At 43.3% G+C, this 21,888-nt stretch overlaps 1 protein-coding gene across 1 annotated transcript in view; it reads left to right on the top strand.

Annotated features, from left to right (window-relative positions):
- The window catches only part of kcnh8 (potassium voltage-gated channel, subfamily H (eag-related), member 8), a 58,602-nt gene that overhangs the window by 22,263 nt on the left and 14,451 nt on the right, over positions 1–21,888 (top strand). Inside the window, exons 3-10 of the mRNA XM_086193149.1 lie at positions 2,081–2,243; positions 5,438–5,549; positions 6,960–7,197; positions 7,283–7,440; positions 12,537–12,741; positions 17,089–17,298; positions 18,748–18,947; positions 20,002–20,251. Coding sequence (XP_086049275.1) covers positions 2,081–2,243; positions 5,438–5,549; positions 6,960–7,197; positions 7,283–7,440; positions 12,537–12,741; positions 17,089–17,298; positions 18,748–18,947; positions 20,002–20,251 — 1,536 coding nt within the window. The remainder of the gene's footprint in view (positions 1–2,080; positions 2,244–5,437; positions 5,550–6,959; positions 7,198–7,282; positions 7,441–12,536; positions 12,742–17,088; positions 17,299–18,747; positions 18,948–20,001; positions 20,252–21,888) is intronic.

Here is a 21,888-nt window from a genome sequence, read left to right as displayed (position 1 = left end):
ACTCCAGGCGTCTGCAAGTGGAAATCAGGTGTTAACCGGTTATTGTCAGCATGAAGACATGAACGAGCACAGGCGCAATTCTGTATTTTTCATGATTTTATTTATATCCCCTTATTTACGTCTTGTTTGATTGTAATCATTAATCAAATAATAATCATAATCATGTAGTCTCACTGTAAAACACTTAGATCAGTGTTGGTCGGGTGTTCTGTTGATTGAACGCTCGTCCTCCTCAAGAGAAAACTGTATGTTCGCAATCAAGGACACTTTTCCTCTGACTGCGCGCTTGATGGAGCTGCCTTGCAGCATGACATGCAAATACCCTCTCGCTCTCTCTCTCTCTCTCTCTCTCTCACACACACACACACACACACACACACTGTGACTGAATCATCAGCAGGCGAGCTGGGAGTAATGGGAGGGAACTCCGTGGGAAATCCCTCCTAATCAGCAGCCCATCGGTGAACAGGAAGTAACAAGCTCTTCTTTTAAAGTTTGTCAGTTTCACTAAATGGCTGCGGAGCAAAAGAAGTCAAAAATACTCTCTTGTATGTTTCTAGTGAGGCTGCACGGTGGTGCAGTGGTCAGCACTGTCACCTCACAGCAAGAAGGTTCCGGGTTTGAGTCCCAGCTCGGGCACGGGCTCTTTCTGTGTGGAGTCTCCATGTTCTCCCTGTTCCTGCGTGGGTTCTCTCTGGTACTCCAGCTTCCTCCCACAGTCCAAAGACATCAAGAGAGGACGAGGCTGATTGATACTCTAAATTGACTGTAGGTGTGACTGTGAGTGTGAATGGTTGTCTGTCTCTATGTGTTGGTCCTGTGATGGACTGGTGACCTGTCCAGGGTGAACCCCGCCTCTCGCCGAGCCTATCCCGTTGACCCTGGGATAGGCTCCAGCCCCCCATGAACCTTACTGTGTAGGAATAAGCGGAAGACAATGGATGGATGGATGGATGGATGTTTCTGGTGTGAGCAAAACCTTCAGCGAAAAAAGCCGTTCACTTTTTAACTTACCGATATGTAATTAATAAAGACGAAATGCCATATTAGGTGGCACGGTGGTGCAGTGGTTAGCACTGTCGCCTCACAGCAAGAAGGTTCCGGGTTCGATTCGCGTTAAACCCCTTTAAAGCAGTCATAGTGTATCAGATGTCAGAGGTGACGCTCACCTGGACGAACCCAGAGACGATGACCCAGTCAGAACCAGCAGGGGAGCATTTAGTGGCTGAAGTGCCAGGTGTTTCCCTCAGGATTTGATAGAGTGCGAATATTTGACTCACATCAGTCAAGAAACTCCAAAAACACTAATAATATTGGGAATTTCATTTTTCCCCCATTTTTTTTCCCCCAATCATCTTGTATTTTGAAAAGAACAATATTTACTTTCGCCCGAAGGCTGCTGGGATAGGCTCCAGCCCCCCCGCAACCCTTAACAGGAATAAGCAATAGAAAATGGATGGATAGATGGATGGATTTCTATAACAGTATTGTAGTAACAATGCATCCTCTTACATGTTTACTGGTCTGTATATGAATGACTGAACTTTTGCCTGATGTACTTCTTAAACCTACGTTAAAGTGGTTTTATGAGATATGCTTTGAAAAAATAACACTTTTATTAAGTTCAGCTCATGGAAACACCATTTTGGACAGAAATGGCCAGATTAGCACACAATGTACAGAAAGATGGAATGCTAAGAAAAAAAACAACATCTTTTGGGATTAATCAAACTCTTTAAAGTGCACAAGTATACTTACACTGGTGCAGAAACACACAAACACAGAGACGCTGACCTGGAGTTCCTCTGAAAAGCAATCTATTTAGCAGGAGATGGGACCTGGGAGATGGGTTCATCTCTTGCTGTGCCTGGGGGATAGTGGCTCGGTCTATTTAAAGGCTCTGCTGCTCCCCAGGGACTTCCAACTGTAGATGGGCTCGCTAATAAGTCAGGGATTGTTACACTGTACTCAAACACACACGCGCGCGCGCACACACACACACACACACACTGCAAATGCATTCTGAATACAATGGGAGCTGGTGTAGAACGATGTTAATAGGAGTGTTTCTCCCCTTTAGTGGTGCTGTTCTGGTGCCTGCTGGACATTGTACCAATTAAGAATGAGAAGGGAGATGTGGTGCTCTTTCTGGCTTCATTTAAGGATATCACCGACACTAAAGCCAAAGCCATCCAAGAGGACAAGAAGGAAGGTCAGTATGTGAATGTGCTGGATGTACGGAGGTTGTTGAACGCTGCACAGACGACAGAATACATCTCATTTATTCGAATCTGATAGTGAAGTCCACAAAAATCATCGCCACAAGGTATGAAGAATGTATGTCCAAAAGGAGGAAAATCGTCATCGTGTTGATTTATTGACGAATTCAACTTACACATTGATCAAGAAATCTGTATAAACGTCATCTGTGGTAATCTAACTTGAATTTTGTCTAACAAAAAACGGTGAGATAACTATAGATTATCTTTCCGTCATTTCCATCACCTCACACCAAATCTGTTCCTTTCAAATGAAAATTCGACCGACCGACACACTCCTTTCTGCGTCAAAATCTTATGAAATGTCATTTGGTTAGGTTTTCGTCGTTGCAGTTTCAGTTCAGAGAAAGAATGCGCAGTCGCAGAACTAGACTGGACACCGGCGGTGGCCAAGACTACAACAAACAGGGTTTGTCAGGTTTGCTCAGAAGCAGTAAGCAACAGGAAGGCCAAAATGTGACAAAAAACTTCCAAAAGTATGTCAATTTTGTACCTGCCCCATGATTTTTTTTTTTTTATGGGATCAAAACCCAGAATTTCCCACTTCCAACAGTTACCAAATTGGGAATTTTTCCACCCAGTCAGGTAACGTTGAGGCTAGTGATTTCAGAAAAGCTCTTTCAATGAGATCCTCAAACCTTTTTTAAAATCATGTCAGTGATAAATATTTTGGCAGATGACCAATCGGACGCTGGGCCTCCTCTGTCTCCTCCCCTGAGGATACAGCACCGATGCTTAACAGCATTTGAATTATTTTTTTTAACCACTGAAAGTACAGAGGGGGAAAAAAAGAAAAAGAAAACTTTTGCGACTTAAAGTCTCTGGCCAACCTCCCTTCCCCTGGATTCACCTAATTACTCTCATTATTGTAAATGAAGGAGAACAGGAACCAGACACTGAAAGAAAAGTTATTTTTGCACACCTAATGAAATGCTTTTCATACTTAAGGGAAGTGGCTGATGCAGCACACCTCCAGACAGAGACAAACACCTCGCTATAATGGGTTCGGCTCTGACAAGCTCATTGAAATGAAAATATGCCCAGTAAGTCTCATAGAACATTTGCATGTTGATGCCCTTCTCACTGCAGGTATGTGCTTCTTTTTAGCCACTGCAGAAAAAAATGGAAATTTATTACAAGAGTGTTATAAAGTATTTAGAACCAAAATAAATACAACATTTGCGTCGATCACTGACAAAAAAAAAATATACTTGCAAAAACATCTAATTGCATATCTAATGTATGAGATGGCACATGCACCTACCAGTGGGCCGGAAGGCCAACGTATCAATAAACATCTGGTTCCCTCATGTTGGTGGGTTTTCGGTTAAACGCCTCAAAAAAGGTCTGTGGTTAACACAAGCGTTTGATCTTTGGCGTAAAATACATGACTAAACACCAAGGTTGTGAATTTGAATGTTTTTTTTCATCAACATGTGGAAGAAATAAAAAGCACAAAGGTTGTCTTTGGGACTTTGAAGTCAGGTATTCATTGCGTAGTTTGTTAGCGTAGCATAATGCTAGTTTTGTACTTGTAGCCTTTTCATTTGTGCTTCAAAAGCCATTAAAAAAAAATGGAGTTCATTTGTGAAAACCATGAAACAAAACATCATAAAAGTTTGTTTCCAGTAGAGCTTATTGTCCACAATAATCTAAATGAGGGAACTCACAGAGATGCGAACCACAGACAACTTCACCTTCGTAAACAAAATAAATTCACACTTGAAAATGTGTGTTTTTGTGTCACTTGTTAATGTTAAAGTTAAGTTTTGGTAAGCTTTAATTTCCTTGAATGGTTACTTTGGTGTTATGCTTATAATAATAACAATCATGGTTATTAAATGAGAATTAATGGAAAAAGCTTTTGTTGACTTATAGACCTCATCTCTATGTGGACCTTTTTTTTCAGTATACGCCTTCACCTAGTTTCCTCTATAAATATGACTTAACTGTTATTTTAGGGGGTAGAACAGGACTACCACCTCAAATCTATGCTCCAGATCTATAACATCTGCACCTGCCGGATGAAAACCCAAATTATTCAAAGTATATAAAACAATATGATGGGGACTTTGTAGGACAGACACCTTCGATGTGACCTATTTAGCTCTTTTTCCTCCCCACTGACCGCCTGCCCAGACCGCATGTGTGGAGGAGGGGAGGAGGGAAACCCGGACTTCTCTCCATCGCCTGCTCTCATCTTTTCAGTCATAAATTGGGGTAAAATCGCACTCTGCGTTAATTCTATCTGCCCTACATGGCTTCACCCGTCCGCTTCACAAACAACACCCATCCCTAACTTCCCTCCCCACCTATAGTAAAGCAGAGGGAAATTCATTAGATCTAAAAATAAACCTTTCTCTGTCTCCGTGCTCCTGCTGTGTCGTGTCCCCCAAGGCTGCACCGTGTTATGGATGGGCCTTGTCTATGGTGCCTCGTCTGGGGTCCGTAGACACACGTACACCAGAAAACACACACGCTTTTTAAAGGATACTCCAAAGCAGTTATTACTTCTATTCCGCAGCTTTGTTATTGCCGTTTTCTAGCCTCTGTGCTTTCCTGTGGGTTCAGGGCCGCGAGACAGGGGCTCAGTGCCCAGTCGCAATAACATGCCTTCTCCTATTATCCAAGTTCCAGTCTGAACACATCACTCTTGCCCGATCTCTTTTATCTACAACCACGATGCACTTGGAGAAAACAAGCATTCTCCCAGGAGCACTGTCACACACACACACACATGTACACACACACCACCTCAGTGACAATCCACCATATTTAACCTCCTCTCTGACCTAGTCGTGATTTATCAAAGGTAAATTGCTCTGCTCTTTTGGAGATGATGTTAACAAGATAGGACTTAATCAACCGATATTTATGGCTGAATAATGTAAATCGGTGTGTGTTCATGTACACATTTACCATAGGGAGATTGCTGGAGTTTTTTGCTTTTTTCCACCGAATTGTGCCATTTGCTCCTGAATGACACATCCTTGCTTTTGCATATTCATGTTTTGCTATTTCAGAAGAGAATATTATGTGTTTCATCAAGCATAATCAGTCATCAGGCGCTAACCCTGGGGGGTAAAGTATAGGAGAGAAATTGTGTACTGAGGTTTGCATGAATAAGTGTATGTGTTTACAGAACGGCGGCGCGGCAGGGTGAAAACGGGCTCTCCATTCAGCTCAGCACGTCTGCGGAGCAGCACGGTACTTTACCACATCTCCGGGCACCTCCACAGCCGAGAGAAGAGCAAGATTAAGCTCAACAAGGTATCACGAGACTCTTCAAACAATGGGGTGGGAGGAAACATGATGAAGGATCATTCAAGTGAGGACAGGCTGCAACATTGCAAGTGAGAAGATTAATGCTCTTATGGAGCTTAGCATACAAAATCAAGGCTGGGATGTGAAATGTTGTATCTAGGGGCTCAGAAATAAACCAAAACCTCTAATTAACAAGGCGTTATTATCTCACAGAAACTTAATATGAACAAGAACAGCAGCAATTGTGGCTGATCCTTAATGCACGTCATCGAAGTAAACAAAGTAAAAACTGATTGTATTATTTAGCTGTTTAACCAAAACCATGTATAGAAATCGCTCCTTCGAGCTCCAGCCGCGGTCTGGTCTTAAGCGTCTGTGCATTTGTTACCATGAGCATCCCACGTTCATCATAATTAGTCCCTTATTGCTCTGACATGTGACCAGCTTGAGATGGAGCCGAACGTTACTTCAGGCACCCCGCGACATCAGGCTCCACTTGCAACTATCCAAGTGAGGTCAGATGACCCTGTTATCTACTTCCACACATTCAACTGGCAAATGTCAGTCAAAACACCTTATTTATGGCAAAACTTCCCCCCAAAAGTGTATTTTGCCTTTCAAGTACTCACAAATATGTTGGTTTTGCTCAAAAAGAGATTTTTTTCCCCTTCTGCATGACCTGCACTACGATGTGACTCCAGAATGCAGTAAGAGCCAGCCACGTATATTTCACTTGAAGCTAATGGCAATTTATGGCCAGCAACAGCTGCAGCAAATCTAATCCACATCTTCTTAATCCAGCTGTATGGTGAGTAATCCACAAAATCAACCATAACCAACTCCCTTGTCCATACTTGTTCAGTGAGTCGCAGTTGTAGTTTGAGTATTACTGAGCATGCGGCTGGATGAAGAAGAGTCGGATTACAACAGATGACGTGCTGGAGAGTTTGTAAAATCTTTGGGCTGTTCAGATGGCGTTGGCTGTCAGCTGTCACTAACTTCAAGCTTAAGTATATGTTTGGCTGGCTTCTTCTGCATTCTGGTGTCGCAGTGTGAAAGTAAAAAAATTTGGGGGTGAAGCATCATTTTGAGCTGCCGGCGATTCCTCTGCGTGTCCTCCTGCAGCCCATCTCAGTATCTGACTTAATCAGTGTCACTTCTGCTGTCACTGTTGCCGACTCTGTACTCCATCGGGGATCTTTGCTGTTACTTCTGTTACTGCTCCCTCTGCCTTCTGCCTCCCTGTGTTACTCTGTGTGTTTTCAAATTTTGTTTTGTTTTGTTTGTTTTTTTGGTTATTGAAAACTACTTGTTCCGTATTGAGCGAAATTATGGTTATGATTATTTTAACCTTCCTAAAATGAGGAAATCCTTTTCATACACATTGCATCCAACTGCGTTTTCTATCCGGTCCAGAACGTGTTTGGGGATCCGCCCGCCCTACCAGAGTACAAGGTAGCGGATGCCAAGAAGTCCAAGTTCATCCTGCTTCATTACAGCACATTCAAAGCAGGTTGGGATTGGTTGATTCTACTCGCTACGTTCTACGTCGCTGTGACGGTGCCCTACAATGTGTGTTTCATTGGTGACGATGATGACATGACCCGCAGCACTACTGTCAGCGACATCGCCGTGGAGATTCTGTTCATCATAGGTTGGTTGAGCCATTGAGGAAGTTTATTTTCTCATTCCTCTCGACATTTCTTGTTTAATCAAAGTCTTTCTTTTTTTCCCCCCAGACATTGTTTTCAATTTTCGCACCTCCTACGTCAGCAAGTCAGGTCAAGTGATCTTTGACGCTCGTCAGATCTGCATTCACTACCTGACCACGTGGTTCATCATTGACCTGGTGGCGGCTTTGCCCTTTGACCTGCTCTATGCTTTCAAAGTCAGCGTGGTGAGTAGCCACTGGCCCCCAGCCTTCGCAGTGATACAGAACCCGATCAATACACCACTGTGCCGATTGTTTCTGACTGACTTCCAGCAAATTAAAACATCAAATACACCTTTGATGAATTACGATGCTCGCGCATTTTTGTCTTATGGTCAATTTTATTTTCTGACTATACTGAATTCTGAAAGAATACAGAGTTATTCAAAGAAGAGAGAGAGAAATGCAACTTCAGGTGAACACACACACACACACACTCACACACACACACACACACAAGTCATAGCATATAGTGAAGGTGATGATTGATGGATTGCACGGATGCAGAGACCTGCTCTATATCCTTTCAACGTAGCGGTGAATTGTAACGCGCGACACCTGCGGCACATTTGCTGTTTCTGAGAAGGCTTCACGTGGTTAGTTTCAGCACTGCTCCAGTGCCTCTTTGATTCTCTGTATTGATTCCTCATACTGTACGAAGGCATGCAATTGCATCGTATTGTATCATTAAGACAGTTTTCTTTTTCACACAGCCCCTTAAGAATAGTTGAGAAGAAGAAGGAAGCCAGGTCTGGAGCAATTAGGTAGCCCTCCGTGTCTGGTCCCTGGATGAATGATGTCAGTTCACTTCAGAGCTTTTTGATTGGTTGCATGTGGACATTTTTTGCTGTGTTGCCTCTAATTTAGAGGAAGATTTTTTTTTAAACTCTGCTTTATGCTGTTGTTTACGCTCTCTCTCTCAACCACACGCATACCCACACCCTTTTACTTTAATAAAAAGGTTTTATACTCAGTATTTGCGTCTTAAACTGGCCCCAGATGTAAATGTTGGTTTATGTGGATCCTTCTGTATGGCGGCTTTTGTTTTTTTTTCCTTGCATCCAAATGAAAAATATATACGGTGACAGCACGAATCAGGATCAACGTGACACAGATAGAGCCTTTTTATGCATTGCTCGACATATGACAGCATATAAAGCCGGCTTTACATCCCAACTTGTCAAAAGTAGAATGTTGGGCAATGGTGCTACCTGTCAAACCTTTATGTAAATGAGCTATGGAGTCAGTTTTGAACATTCAGGACTGATTTATGTTTTTTGTCCCTCTGACTAAACTGTAATTTCATATAGAACAGAACTATGTTTTAAAAAACACAATGGTCCCCAAACCTTAACCATGTGGTTGTTGCTATAACCATGAACAGGATTGTTTTCTGTTCCCATTGTGTCATTGACACAAAATGTATACAGTAAAAGGAAATACAACAGAAAGGAGCTTAGTTAAGCATAGGAAAGAGGAACAAATGTAAAAAGACATTAAATTTTTTTTAAAAAGTGTTGATGGTACAACTGGAATTAAAGAGAACGAGTTAGAGTGAAACAAAGTTTGTGCAAAAGAGCAGAATAGATGTCTGGTAATTGTGGAGGGTGGGGGGTTGTAGGGGTGGGCTCACTGACAGGTAGCTCCAGGCGAAGGTGTCAGATTGGGTCCCAACTCTATTAATGGAAATACCAAATGCTCCCAGAAGGTTGGGATTTGGGTGTCGAGCTAGTGGGCCCTGAGTCCCCCCACCACCGCTGCCGCCAGGGAGACCAGAAATGGCCAGTAATTGCTGAGCGTTCTGCGTGAGGTCCCCTTTAAGCACGAAGCATTCGGGCTGATGTTCCCTTTGAGGATGGAGGCCATCTTTCACCAAAATGAGCCTGGGGGCTTCAATAGTATCCCTCTCTGGTGCTGCCTTTCTTTTGTTTATGTCATTTATCTCTGTCTGTTCAGCTTCTCTGCCATGTTTTACAGTCTGTCGTGTTCCCCTTTTACCCTGATTTTTATCTTTTCTTCTTCTCTTAGTGTAATAATTCTGGGATTACCTCCACCATGGAGGTCGTGGTGTCACTCCGTTCGTCTGTCGGCAGGATTTTCCAAAAATATGTGGCAGATTTTCTCCAAACTTGGCACAATGGTGTAGTATGAACCAAGGAAGAATCCATTAGATAAAGCATCGGAGAAGTCATAGTGCCCCCTGGTGGCACAGGACATGTCATTGTTTTTTGGTTTTTTATTTAGAGACTGTTATCTAGTTTTCGTCGAATGATGTTACTGTGGCCAATTTAAGATATTTTGCCGTAGTAAAGAAACTGTTGTGACTGGACTCCACATGATTGGTGTCCATCCTGAAGACTCCTGTGAACTGAAATGAAGTCACAGTCATAGCGACACCTAGTGGTTACAGCAAGTAAGCCTGATGTAACCAACATCTTGTGATAAAGATCAAAGTTTAAGTGTTGTCTTCATGTGATGTAGAGCAACAAAATGTAACATGCGTGTTCTCTAGCGTCACCTAGTGTACGTAGAAGGTGATATATTCACCACAGTGCAGCATTTGTTAGTTTCATCATTCAAAAGCAAATATTATCAGTTTTCTCCTCCCTCTCGCTTGATGGAACAGTCACACTACCACATTTTTAACTATAGGACACGATCACGTGAGGTCCAGGGGAGTAAAGCCTCACCCTGGTAGAATCATACACTCTCTTAGTGCCTTTTCTTCCATTTATACAATGCCTTCTACTTTTGCTGCTCGTTTGATCACTGTCGTCCATTATTACTGCTTCATGAACAAACAATTGTGTTGTGAATGTACAAAAAACAAAAGTGTGTCTTTCATTCCTGGTCCGTCCATTCAAATGGATATTTCCATGGAAGTTACAGACTGAAAAATACCACAGAGGAAAGGTAAGCAATCTGGTAGCTGGATTTAAATTTCACACCTGATGGGCAGGGAAAATGAAAATGTGTGTCATGGTAGAGATGGACGTGGATGAGGAAAAAGTTGAAGGAGAGAGCAAGAGATGTGTGTGTGTGTGTGTGTGTGTGTGTGTGTGTGTGTGTGTGTGTGTGTGTGTGTGTGTGTGTGCGCGCGCGCGCGCACATGCTTGTATTGCCTACTGCTCATGCTGGTGCAGGAGGATGGGATGTTGTAGATGTGGCATGTCTCCATAGGTGGGATGCAGGGTAGTGATAGATGGTGGAGGGGAGATGGAGCTGCACCCTAGGGCTCAGGAGGCTTCATTACCCCTCGTGCAGCAGTACTTCTCTATTTCTCACTGCAAAAGAGAGGAAAAACCATAAAACAAGCAGGATAAAGATGCAGGAGCTGCAGCTCTGATAGGAACGGTGCACACATGTTTGGCTCTGTTCAAACACTCGCTTGGATTGTGTATTTCTGTCTCGCTGTCAGTCACACAAGCACACACACACACACACACACACACCACACACACCATTGTTCTCTTTCGTCATCCTCCCTGTGTTGCCCTTGTCCCCAATCATATATACCTTATCTATGGCATTTCTGTCCCAATTTCTCACTCGCCACCCTTCCCCCATTAACCCCCCACAAACTCACACACCCCGCCATGCACACAAACACACTCCCAAGCTGCACCTTCAGTGAAAGGACACAGATATCATCTACCCCCCTCTTGATGAAAGGCGTGCATGTGTGTGTGCGTGCGTGCGTGCGTGTGTGCATCTGGCATGCGTGCGTGAGTTAAGCCACTTTCTGGGACACAAATCAGACTTAAAGTCCAGCTGAAACAGTGTTTCCAGAATGTCCAACTGCTGTTAACTTATTCCTAAGAAAAGGAGGGTAGAAAGGCGTGACATCACACTGGGAGGAATTTGACTGGCACTCATGAAATATGGCCAAATTCAAAGTGTGACTCTAACCATGTAAAATAAAGTAATAACAAATAATGGGAGCTATTAGTGTTGCCGGATGAAGACATTTCTTCGACTCTGCACCTTTCAAGGGATGTGCGTCTATTATCTGATTTTTCCATATCCGAAAAGTGTCGTAACATAACGTGAGGTGTGGCCTCCGCAGCATATGTTCAGAGCAGCGTCAGTCAGGGAGAGAGGGAGAAACGGAACCCATCTTGTGCTCCATCAAGTAGCTGAAGCAGTCCTCTCTCAAACATCTCACTCATAATCTGGAGCTGTCACACATTCAGCTGTCCTCACCGTGAACATGTTCCAGCCATCGGGCCTGTAATGATGGTATTACAAACAAAACGAGTGTCTGAGGTGGCAAACAAAGACAAAACAATGACCAAAGTCAAGTTTATGTACCATTTTTCCCAGCTAGCTGATGCACCTTAGTTCATAGACATGGATTTTTTTCCCCTCTGTTCCTGGCGTACATTGTTGAAAAGTTGACCATTGTGAGGAGAATGTGAAGGGAAAAGGTAAAAAATAAAAGGTGTTTTTCACTTCAGCTCTCGACATTAATGAAGCAATTACGAGTTATAGTAAGGATATGTCTCCAGTGCGTGCGTGCGTGCGTGCGTGCGTGCGTGCGTGCGTGCGTGTGTCACTGGGGGATTGCCGTAGGAGCAGGTGCACAGTGGAAGTCATTCACATCACATCCACAGCACATGGATGTGGAAGACGTGTGAGGGGAACTTAACATTGAAGTAAGTCAGAGGTGAGCGGACAGTCGAACAGACTGACCGGGGTACACGTGACAGTGAGCGTGGGAGGTCAAAAAGGTGACAAAGCCCACCTTCCTATCTGTTTGCAAGTACCTGATTGCTTTAATTTCATATTTAACGGTACTTCATCAGGACATCTTAAAGATCATGTTGTTGATGTGCTAAAAAGCATTTGTCAAGTTCTTATTATAGAATCTGAGAGCACTCGAGCTGCTGCTAATGCATGAGGAGGACACGGAGCGTGGAAGAGAGCCTTTTGTTACTTCAAGCAGTGCTGCGTGCGCAATTGTGTGCGCGAGTGTTTGAGAGGGCGCGTGTGTGTCTTAAGCTCACTCTTCCCAGTAGGTTTGTCTGTAAAGGGAGGTGACTGTGCACTCACTTTTATAGTTGTTTGGATTAGTCAGGCTTTGCCCTCAGAAGTCTCCTGCAAAAAGAGGTGATGGAGTTTTTTGATCAGTTCTTGGCAGAGATTGAAGCACACATGTTGCCCTCAATTTTTCCTGTGACATCTGCTGTCTCCAGGAAATAGTTTCTGTGATAAATACTTTGTCAGTAACCATCTGTATACTGAAAACCAACTGATCTTGTGTCACCGGTTGTTATCTGCAGGTGTCTGTAGTCCACTTGTTAAAAACAGTGCGCCTGCTCCGTCTGCTGAGGCTGCTTCAGAAGATGGACCGCTACTCGCAGCACAGCACGGTGGTCCTGACCTTGCTGATGTCCATGTTTGCCCTGCTGGCCCACTGGATGGCCTGCATCTGGTACATCATCGGCAAGATGGAGATGGAAGCCAACGCCTACAACTGGGACATTGGTGAGTAGAGGAATGTTGCTTTGTTTCTCCACACGGAGGACAGTATTGAGACCCACAGCATCATTTCTTAAAGGCGCTGTAATCAATCTGGAGGAGAATAGGAGACATAATGTGTTATGAAATGAAAATGTATAATCCTACAATCCTCCAAATGTCATACTTGATTTATGATTTTAAGAATGTAATTCCATGCCTTTGTGAAATGAATACAGTCTGAACAGGAGTTACAAGTTCTGGAGGTATCAGTCATAACACACAGATGGAGTTTGTCCTGCAGTGATGAAGTTGTAGAGGTTCAGGATCCCTAATTATTTTTTTGTCCGCGTCATAATTTAGGAGCTGAGACTGAACATTCCTCCTGCGTACAGCAAATTAATTCTGCAAACTGTATATAGATTTTTACCAGGTGTCCTAGAAGCCTCAGGTATAACAATAATAAATCAGTGAAACATTATGAAGACCCAGTGACTGCATTTGGCTGTCTTCAATTCACATACACAAATATGAACGATGGAGGTGGATGTTTCCGCAAAAATGTATGCAACGATTCTCATTTCCAGCAACATCTGCAGTTGGAAGCTACAGTATGTCAAAGCTATGGTGCATCATATATATATATTTGTGTGTGTGTGTGTGTGTGTGTGTGTGTGTGTGTGTGTGTGTGTGTGTGTGTGTGTGTGTGTGTGTGTGTACACTGCTGACTACTAACTATTTGTTTCAGTGTGTTGGCACTGGAAAGTGTCTCTTTGAAAATGTGTCTGAATAATCCCATAATGGATGGGCTGTGTTGTGGCAGCTAGACATTAAAATAAAATGATTTAAGCATATATGTTGTTCACCGTGTTACAGCTGCAACACATGGATACTTGTTTATGATACTGCCAGAAGATGGGAGCAAAAATGCTGCACAACAGCTTTCAAAGTTAGGAAAAGTTAAATTGCTAACAGTTTGAGTCCTGGCTCCAGCACAGGATCTTCCTGTGTGGAGTCTCCATGTTCTCCCTGTTCCTGTGTAGGTTCTCTCTGGTACTCCAGCTTCCTCCCACAGTCCAAAGACATCAAGAGGGGACGAGGCTGATTGATACTCTAAACGGTGGTCCCCAAACTACGGCCCGCCTCCACATTTGGCCCGGCCCCCTGAAGAATACCAGACACGCCTTTTGATTTTTTTCCATATGTGTATTTGTATTTGATAATAAAATTGATAACTAGCTATGAACTATTTTCATTATTATCTATTAAGGTGTGTTCACCAGGGCTGCAACGAGTAGTCGACGTTGTCGACAAAAATCGATAATAGAAATAGTCGACAATAAATTCCATCGTCGACTCTTGTCGCCAGACGCGTTTTTCCAACAGAGTGAGGCATCTTACTTTATTATAATCTCTGCCGAGAGTTGCTCATGCGCAGTAGCGTCTCTGTCTCTGAGCGGTAACATACAGAAATGGCGGCGTCAACATCAGGTACGAGCACCAAAACTTCTCAAGTTTGGGAGCATTTTAGCTTGGATACGGCGAATAAAAAGACTACTAGCAAGGTTTGCCAAGCAGACCTTGCGTGTCATGGCGGGTATGCAGGAACATTTAAAGAAGCCCGTCGGGCAGTTGAACGAAACGGAGTCTGACTGGCCTCGGTGAGATTCAAGTAACATTCCATCCAGTACGGTTTTTATGACATACATTGTTCATTTTATAAGCGTATTTTCGCTATAAAAGAGAGCTCTAGCGTTATGCCAGACTGTGCCTGACAAACGTATTTTAAATCAATGAATGTTCAATAAAAGATGTACCCATCTTTCTTGTTTATTATCATTTGCCACATAATTAAATCAACTTCATGTTAAATTTAAGAAAATATTAATAATTATCCGATTAGTCGACTCATCGTTTTAATAGTCGGCGACTAGTCGACTATTAAAATAGTCCTTGGTTGCAGCACTAATGTTCACACCAAACCCAACGCGAATTTTCACGTCACTTTATTCGTGCGAATTTGATCGCTGGATCAATGTGTTCACATTCACGAATAAAGCGACGCGAAAATTCGCGTTGCCGTTTGGTGTGAACAGTCAGTCAGTAACTATTTCATACAGCATAGAGCGTGACATTCTATTCCACCCCTCTGCAGTCTGTGCCCCTATCTGGCAACCCCCAGAAAAAAATCCAAGACCTGAACCCAGAGGGGGTTGTTTGGTAGTGTCATTATATGTTTCCTGACTTTTTTTCTGTGAAGGACCCAGAGTGGGTTGTTTGGTCGTGTGGCTTTCTTGAAAACAATACATTTTTACGCTTAGGCACCCCTGCGATCGTCACACTTTTTCTGTTACAAACTGACCCCGGCCCCCCATCAGAGAAGGGAAAAGTTATGTGGCCCTCACAGAAAAAAGTTTGGGGACCTCTGCTCTAAATTGACCGTAGGTGTGACTGTGAGTGTGAATGGTTGTCTGTCTCTATGCGTTGTCCCTGAGTTGGACTGGTGACCTGTCCAGGGTGAACCCCGCCTCTTGCCTGTATTCGCTGGGATAGGCTCCAGCCCCCACAACCATTAACAGGAGTAAGTGGAAGAAAATGCATGGATGGATAAATTCCTAACAGCACTGAGAGTGTGTAAGAAAACACTCCGCCTCGCTACATTTAGGGCTCACTACTTCCTTCATTTCCACCGAAGGTTGGATGTAAATCAGGGAGTGCAAAAGCATCCTATATAAATGTCAGTGCAAGGATACTGTGACTAAACAATGTGCAAGATGCTAAATCTAGACCATGTAGCGTAATCTCATGCAACTAAATGGCTCTGACCTCCAATGAGGCTTCAAGCCAGTAAAAAGGAGACATTTTGTAAGCAAGAGGATGCAGGGAGGTATTTCATCAGCAGCAGTACAATTTCTGTAAGTTTTAAAATAGAGTGTAATTGGATAATCCTCCTGCTTCTGGTGCAGCTGTAACTCTTTGTGTGTTTTGTTTGTTGTATTGACCAGCGAGGTCAAATGAAGGGCTCGGCTGGAGCCATTATCAAGCTTTGTCAAGCTCTGCATGAAATCAGTTAAAAGGAAACAATGTGCACCTGGCAGGAAAATGATCACATTGTTAAAAGATAAGAGATATTTCTTTGAGAACATACTGGCTGACCTAGTTTTTTTTAAAATGTGTTTTGTTTGTTTGTTTCCCCCCAATATTGGTAGTTCTGCATTGACATCATCGAGTTTTATAAGTAGAGCTTTACATTTTTCATCATTTCATTATTTTTCTTCATTCAGCTCCGTCCTGTGGTGGTTGAGGTTCATCTACAATCAGGATTGCTCCTCTACAAAAAGGGGGGGGGGGACTTGTCACAGATGTGTTCCAGCATGGAAATTGTTCCAAAATGTGAGAAATAAAGAAGAGAGGAACAGAGGAGTTCATGTTGATGAATATGCTACGAACTGGTGTTGTCGTGCAGTGGTGGTTGTAAGCTCGTGTTTGTTTCTTAATGTTCTCGTGAATGATGTTTTAGCAGCTAAATTAAGCTGGGGATTTCTCCATCAATTATATTGCTATTCCTCACTCTGTACTAAATGTGTGTGTGTGTGTGTGTGTGTGTGTGTGTGTGTGCGTGCGTGTGCGCGCAGGTTAGGTTAGGGTAAAATTGACTGAGAGAATGCTGTGATTCCTCTCGTAATTAATGATGAAGCATGTGGCTTCCCCCTCAGTCTCTAGGTCCCTCCTATAATGAGGCCCCCTGGGCTGATCTGTGGTCAGTATCGATGAACAGCGCTGCTTGCAATTACCTCCCCTCTGTTGTCTTCATAACCGGTTCCGGGTCAGCATTGACTGTGTCATGAAAACAATGCAGATTTCTCTTGACCAATTACTGCATTTCAGTGTCATACAGTAACAGGTCAGTACGTGAGGCAGGATTAATGTGTTGTGTCCTAATTATGCATTTCTGATGCTGAACATGTGTGGAAGTCAGGCAGCTGTGAGGGGCTTCCATCCAATTACCATTCATCAGTGTCTGCTGGAGACTCTCCAGGGAGCAGCTGCATGTCTCCACGCCGTGTTGACCAAGGATTCATTCTGGCTTTTGAGCACCTCATGTGCTTCTTTTGAATCTATTGTTCTAGATAGAGCAGGGAGGAGAACATTGCTGATCAGAACCTAGGCAGGTTGGTTTTATCTGCTCCTGCACGCCCCTCTGAGCCTTGAGTGCTTCAGTTCTTTGTGTCGAAAAAGATTTGTTTCGTTACTGTAACAACAGTGCGTTTGATATGTCCTCGACTTTCTGGAATACAATAAGAAGACGGAAAGAATCGTGTGAACATGTTTGATTCCTTTCATGCATCGTCTGTGTGTTCTCTCCCTGGACAGGTTGGCTCCATGAACTGGGGAAGCGTCTGGAGTCGCCGTTCTATGCCATAGGGAGCATGAATGGAACCAGCAGCGGTCCATCCATCCGCAGCGTCTACATCGCCTCTCTCTACTTCACCCTCAGCAGTCTCACCAGCGTGGGCTTCGGCAATGTGTCGGCCAACACTGATGTGGAGAAGATCTTTTCTATTTGCGTCATGCTCATAGGAGGTACACAGAAGACACTCTCTCTGTCTGTCTGTCTCTCTCTCTCTCTCTCTCTCTCTCTCTCTCACACACACGCATACACGCATCAGTGAGCACATGAGTAGTAGAGCAGGATTTAGAGAGCTGTACTGTCTGACTTGTCTGCTCCAACTTTGTGTTTTATGGTATTTGATGATATTTTCAAGTCAATTCAAATTAATGAATCATTATAAAGTAGAAATTTATTTTCATCATATCAGGGTTTGAAGATTCAATGGTGGTGAATCATATTTTTATTCTTCATAATCTTTCAGCCTACGCACCGGATCAGACCAACCAGACACAACCTAAGAAGCAGGGCTCATTCATTAACATCTAGAATAATCTTGGAGTTTGAAAATACAAATTATGAGGCCAGGCTGCACGGTGGTGCAGTGGTCAGCACTGTCACCTCACAGCAAAAAGGTTCTGGGTTCTAGTCCCGGCTCCAGCACAGGATCTTTCTGTGTGAGTCTGCATGTTCTCCCTGTTCCTGTGTGGGTTCTCTCTGGTACTCCAGCTTCCTCCCACAGTCCAAAGACATCAAGAGGGGACGAGGCTGATTGATACTCTAAATTGACTGTAGGTGTGGCTGTGAGTGTGAATGGTTGTCTGTCTCTATGTGTTGGTCCTGCGATGGACTGGTGACCTGTCCAGGGTGAACCCTGCCTCTCACCTGAAGGCTGCTGGGATAGGCTGCACCCCCCCCCCCCCCCCCCGTGACCCTTAACAGGAATAAGCCGAAGGAAATTGAATAATTACATCATCCAGCTAATTAGAAATATAATCTTGTGTGTGTGTGTGTGTGTGTGTGCTTCTCTCAGTCCCGTCACTGATGCCCTTGCTGATATGAAGAGCCCTCTAAAATCAGACCGCCTCCCCAACATTTGTGTATTCCTTCATCTTGAGCTTGAGACAGGTTTGCTGAAACATTTGAGCTGCGCGCCTCCACGTACATCAGGCTGACACTTCAATCACATGCATGTGCAGCTTTCTAGTGTTACATATTTTGTTCTGCGCCGTGAAGTTCAAACTCCTTATTAAGGGATCAAGAAAAAAAAGGTGGTTTTTTTTTTTCAGTTTTAATGTCAGCTGTTTAAATACAGCCACTGGGAGAAGGACTGATCTAAAAGCAGGACTCAGTGGTTCCCCCGAGGTCTTTATGACCACAAAGACATGAACATCCAGAACATGATGCTTTTTATGAGCGATGGTTCAGCTGAATTACAATGTCCTTCCATTCTCGCTTGGCCGGCCTAAATCTTCACAAGGAATTTTTCACACCAAAAAATATTCTTCCATTGGAGCTTAGCTCTTCTGCTTCCTGTCTTGAGGATATGTTGTCATCTATTTCATTCATACTTAAGCTTTTCTTTTTTCCTGTCCAACTCTTCCCTTCCTCGTCCCTTCTCTCCTCTGCCATTTTTCCTCCAGCCCTCATGCATGCGCTGGTCTTTGGTAACGTAACAGCCATTATCCAGAGGATGTACTCACGCTGGTCCCAGTACCACACCAGAACCAAAGACCTCAAGGACTTTATCCGTGTCCATCATCTGCCGCAGAGCCTGAAGCAGCGAATGTTGGAGTATTTTCAGACAACCTGGTCAGTCAACAACGGCATCGACTGTAATGAGGTACAAACAGAGGTCCAGTCTGATTCTGTTTGCAGTGATTTGACCGGTTAAACCCTTATTCTGTGTTTCCGTTAGCACCAGGGATCAATAATTAATTTTAAAGGTTTCATATTCCTCATGTATCAGCCACTGAAATGCTCCTACAAAGTGAAAAATGTAAAAAAAATACAGATGAACATAAAATGGAGACAGCCTGACGTTTGCTTTAGACAGCTTTGAGAAAAGATAAACAGAGAGTGAACCACACCTTTCTTTACAAATCCAGGCAAACAGTCGAACAGCAGCTCTTCCCTGCAGACTGTGAATGCCAGTGAGACAGCTGTCAGAGCCCAGACCAGCGCTTAGATGGAGTCCTGATGACGAATCCCAGACAGATGAATTAAAGATGGGCCTGCTGATTAAAGTCAGCCTGGCTCTGATCGATTGTATGTGACGCAGAGCCCCAGATCTATGTCCTGACAAGGAGACAGACAGATGATATGTAATGTTTTGACTTTTTTTTAACTGCATATGACAGGTGTTCTATTTAAGGGTTGGCAGGTGCATTAATTGTGTATAACTGGTGCATATCGTATATAAGTGAGTCTTAAAGGTGCCATTTGTAACTTTGAGAAACAGCAATTGTCTTATTTTCCACAATCTGAACCAATAGGGGGCAACATATTAGCAGAATGTCCAGATGGGACCCCTATTAAGGAAACGCTCACGTTCCTAGTGTAAACTTGAAACTCCCTGTTTTTACCTTCCAACTCTCACAAGCTTTCGTGACTGACAGAAAGCGATCAAGAAAACAAACCACCATTAAGAGTTTCCTTTACAGCCTCATGAAGTGTGAGGAGCTCAGACTAAGACCCAATCCCTCTCCTAGTATTTGCCCCTCACCCCCTCGTTTTAGAGTGGCCTTTACTCTGACAACTTGCCCCTCAGAACCAAGCTGCAAAGGATAGTGACTGAAATGTTCTCCTGTGGAATGAGGATGTATGTCCTGATAACCAGGTTTCGTGGTATTTTCACAGCCACAATCACTTTCTTCGTTTTCTCGTCACCTTCACAGCTGCTGAAGGACTTCCCAGATGAGCTGCGATCTGACATCACCATGCACCTTAACAAGGAGATCCTGGAACTGTCTCTCTTCGCCTCGGCTAGCCGCGGCTGCCTGCGTTCCCTGTCGCTGCACATCAAGACTTCCTTTTGTGCTCCTGGAGAGTACTTCCTCCGGCAGGGTGACGCACTCCAGGCCATCTTCTTTGTCTGCTCGGGCTCCATGGAGGTGCTGAAGGATGGCATGGTGCTGGCCATTCTTGGTACGGTAAAGGGATGGAGGGACGGGGGGGGGGGGGGGGGGGGAGCCTTCCCTGATACTGGAGCCCTAAGTTGTGATAAAGCTGCAAATGGTTGTTTAGAAATAGAAGCAGTGCAGAATCCTAAAGGCTCATTTTTAGAATATATAACTATTAGCTCACATCAAATTAAATCCACTCATGAGCCATTTATTCCAGTTCTAAATGCCAGTTCAAGACTTCTCTATACACAACAATGGAGCTGGATTCTTAGCATTCAAACCTTTTCTGAATGAAAGATGAATCTGGAACTGTTGAAACTGACTCAAACATTCAGCCACTGCAGCTTGACTTATTCTTTACATCAGCCCATGATCATCCAATTCCCTCCAGGTTAAGCTACAGCAGTTCTACTGGTCTATTTGAAAGGATTGTAATTCAAGCCTATCCAGTCTCATCTGTGTTGTCCACTTCAGTCCAGCCCATCTCATCAGTCCAATTCACTGGAGTCAGGTAATCTCAGATGCACTAGTCTAGTCCAGTTTAGTCCATCCATCTCCAGCCTACAGCATGGAGGTATATAGTGGTTTTGTGCGCTTTTTTCCCCTGTGGTGTTCCATTAATGTTTGATTTGCTAAGGCAGCAGCTAATTAGCATATCAGCTACTGGCTTTGCCTTGATGATTTCAGCAATTCAACAATAGAAACAGAGCATTGAAAAAAAAGTTTCATTTCAGCTGCGCAATAACCCTGAAATCAGCAATTAGAAAAAAAGAAAATGCAGTAATGCTAAAATTGAATTGGGCTACTCATTAATGAAGGGGAGAGAGTCCAAACATATTTGCTAAAGCTGCAATTCTCCTCAAATTAAGAAAAGGTTGTTCAGTGTCTTTATTTAAAAAATGAGGATAATAATAATAATAATCTTTTTTTTGTTGTTTTTTTTGTAGAAAGAGCTCTGCCATAACAACAGTAGGAGTCATTATGGCGAGTTCTAAAACCTAAAAATATGCATAATAGGCTGCTGCTTAAAAAAGCCATTTTAAACTGACCCAGATGAGGAATCCTGGACCAAGCAGGTCGGAAATGGAGTTTACTCTACCTAGAGGTCCAATCAAATGGGCATTTAATTGTCTTACATCAAAAGTTTGCAAGTATTTCCTCGGTAAACATCAAGGTGATGTTTTTATTTTCTTTTTACCTTCGCCAAGGATGTTGTGTTTTTTTTACCACCATCTCTCTGTCCGCTCCTCCCTGGATTTGAAGGATGATGCAGAAAACAAGTTTGAGTTTCACCAATTTATGTATAAAACATAAGAAGTGATTAAAATGCAATGAAAAGAGGTGTTTCCTAACATGGAAGCTATAAAAAAAAAAAGATGCCTTTTCTTGTAAATCATTTTTGCAAAATGCGATACGTGAAATAAAATATTCATATAAAGTACAGAAAAAAGAAAAAAAGCAGGATTACACAAAAGTGCAAGTCTTATATTAAGGAACCTCGAATGATGAATATAAGAAAAACGTTTTCACCTTCAAGTGGCAGAGCCCGTCACCTGTGGCGTTCACAGATACGAATCAGTGCATTACAGTTTATATGTAAGCGACGTAAGCGTGACCCAGGAGTGAGACACAAGGACCTTTGCGGCCATTTTATTTTTT

The sequence above is a fragment of the Aulostomus chinensis genome, chromosome 22 (assembly GCF_037954235.1).
Source record: "Aulostomus chinensis isolate RoL2024-O1b breed Wild chromosome 22, RoL_Achi_v1.0, whole genome shotgun sequence".
In the NCBI taxonomy this organism is placed as follows: domain Eukaryota; kingdom Metazoa; phylum Chordata; class Actinopteri; order Syngnathiformes; family Aulostomidae; genus Aulostomus; species Aulostomus chinensis.
This window is presented reverse-complemented; position numbering and strand designations above follow the sequence as displayed.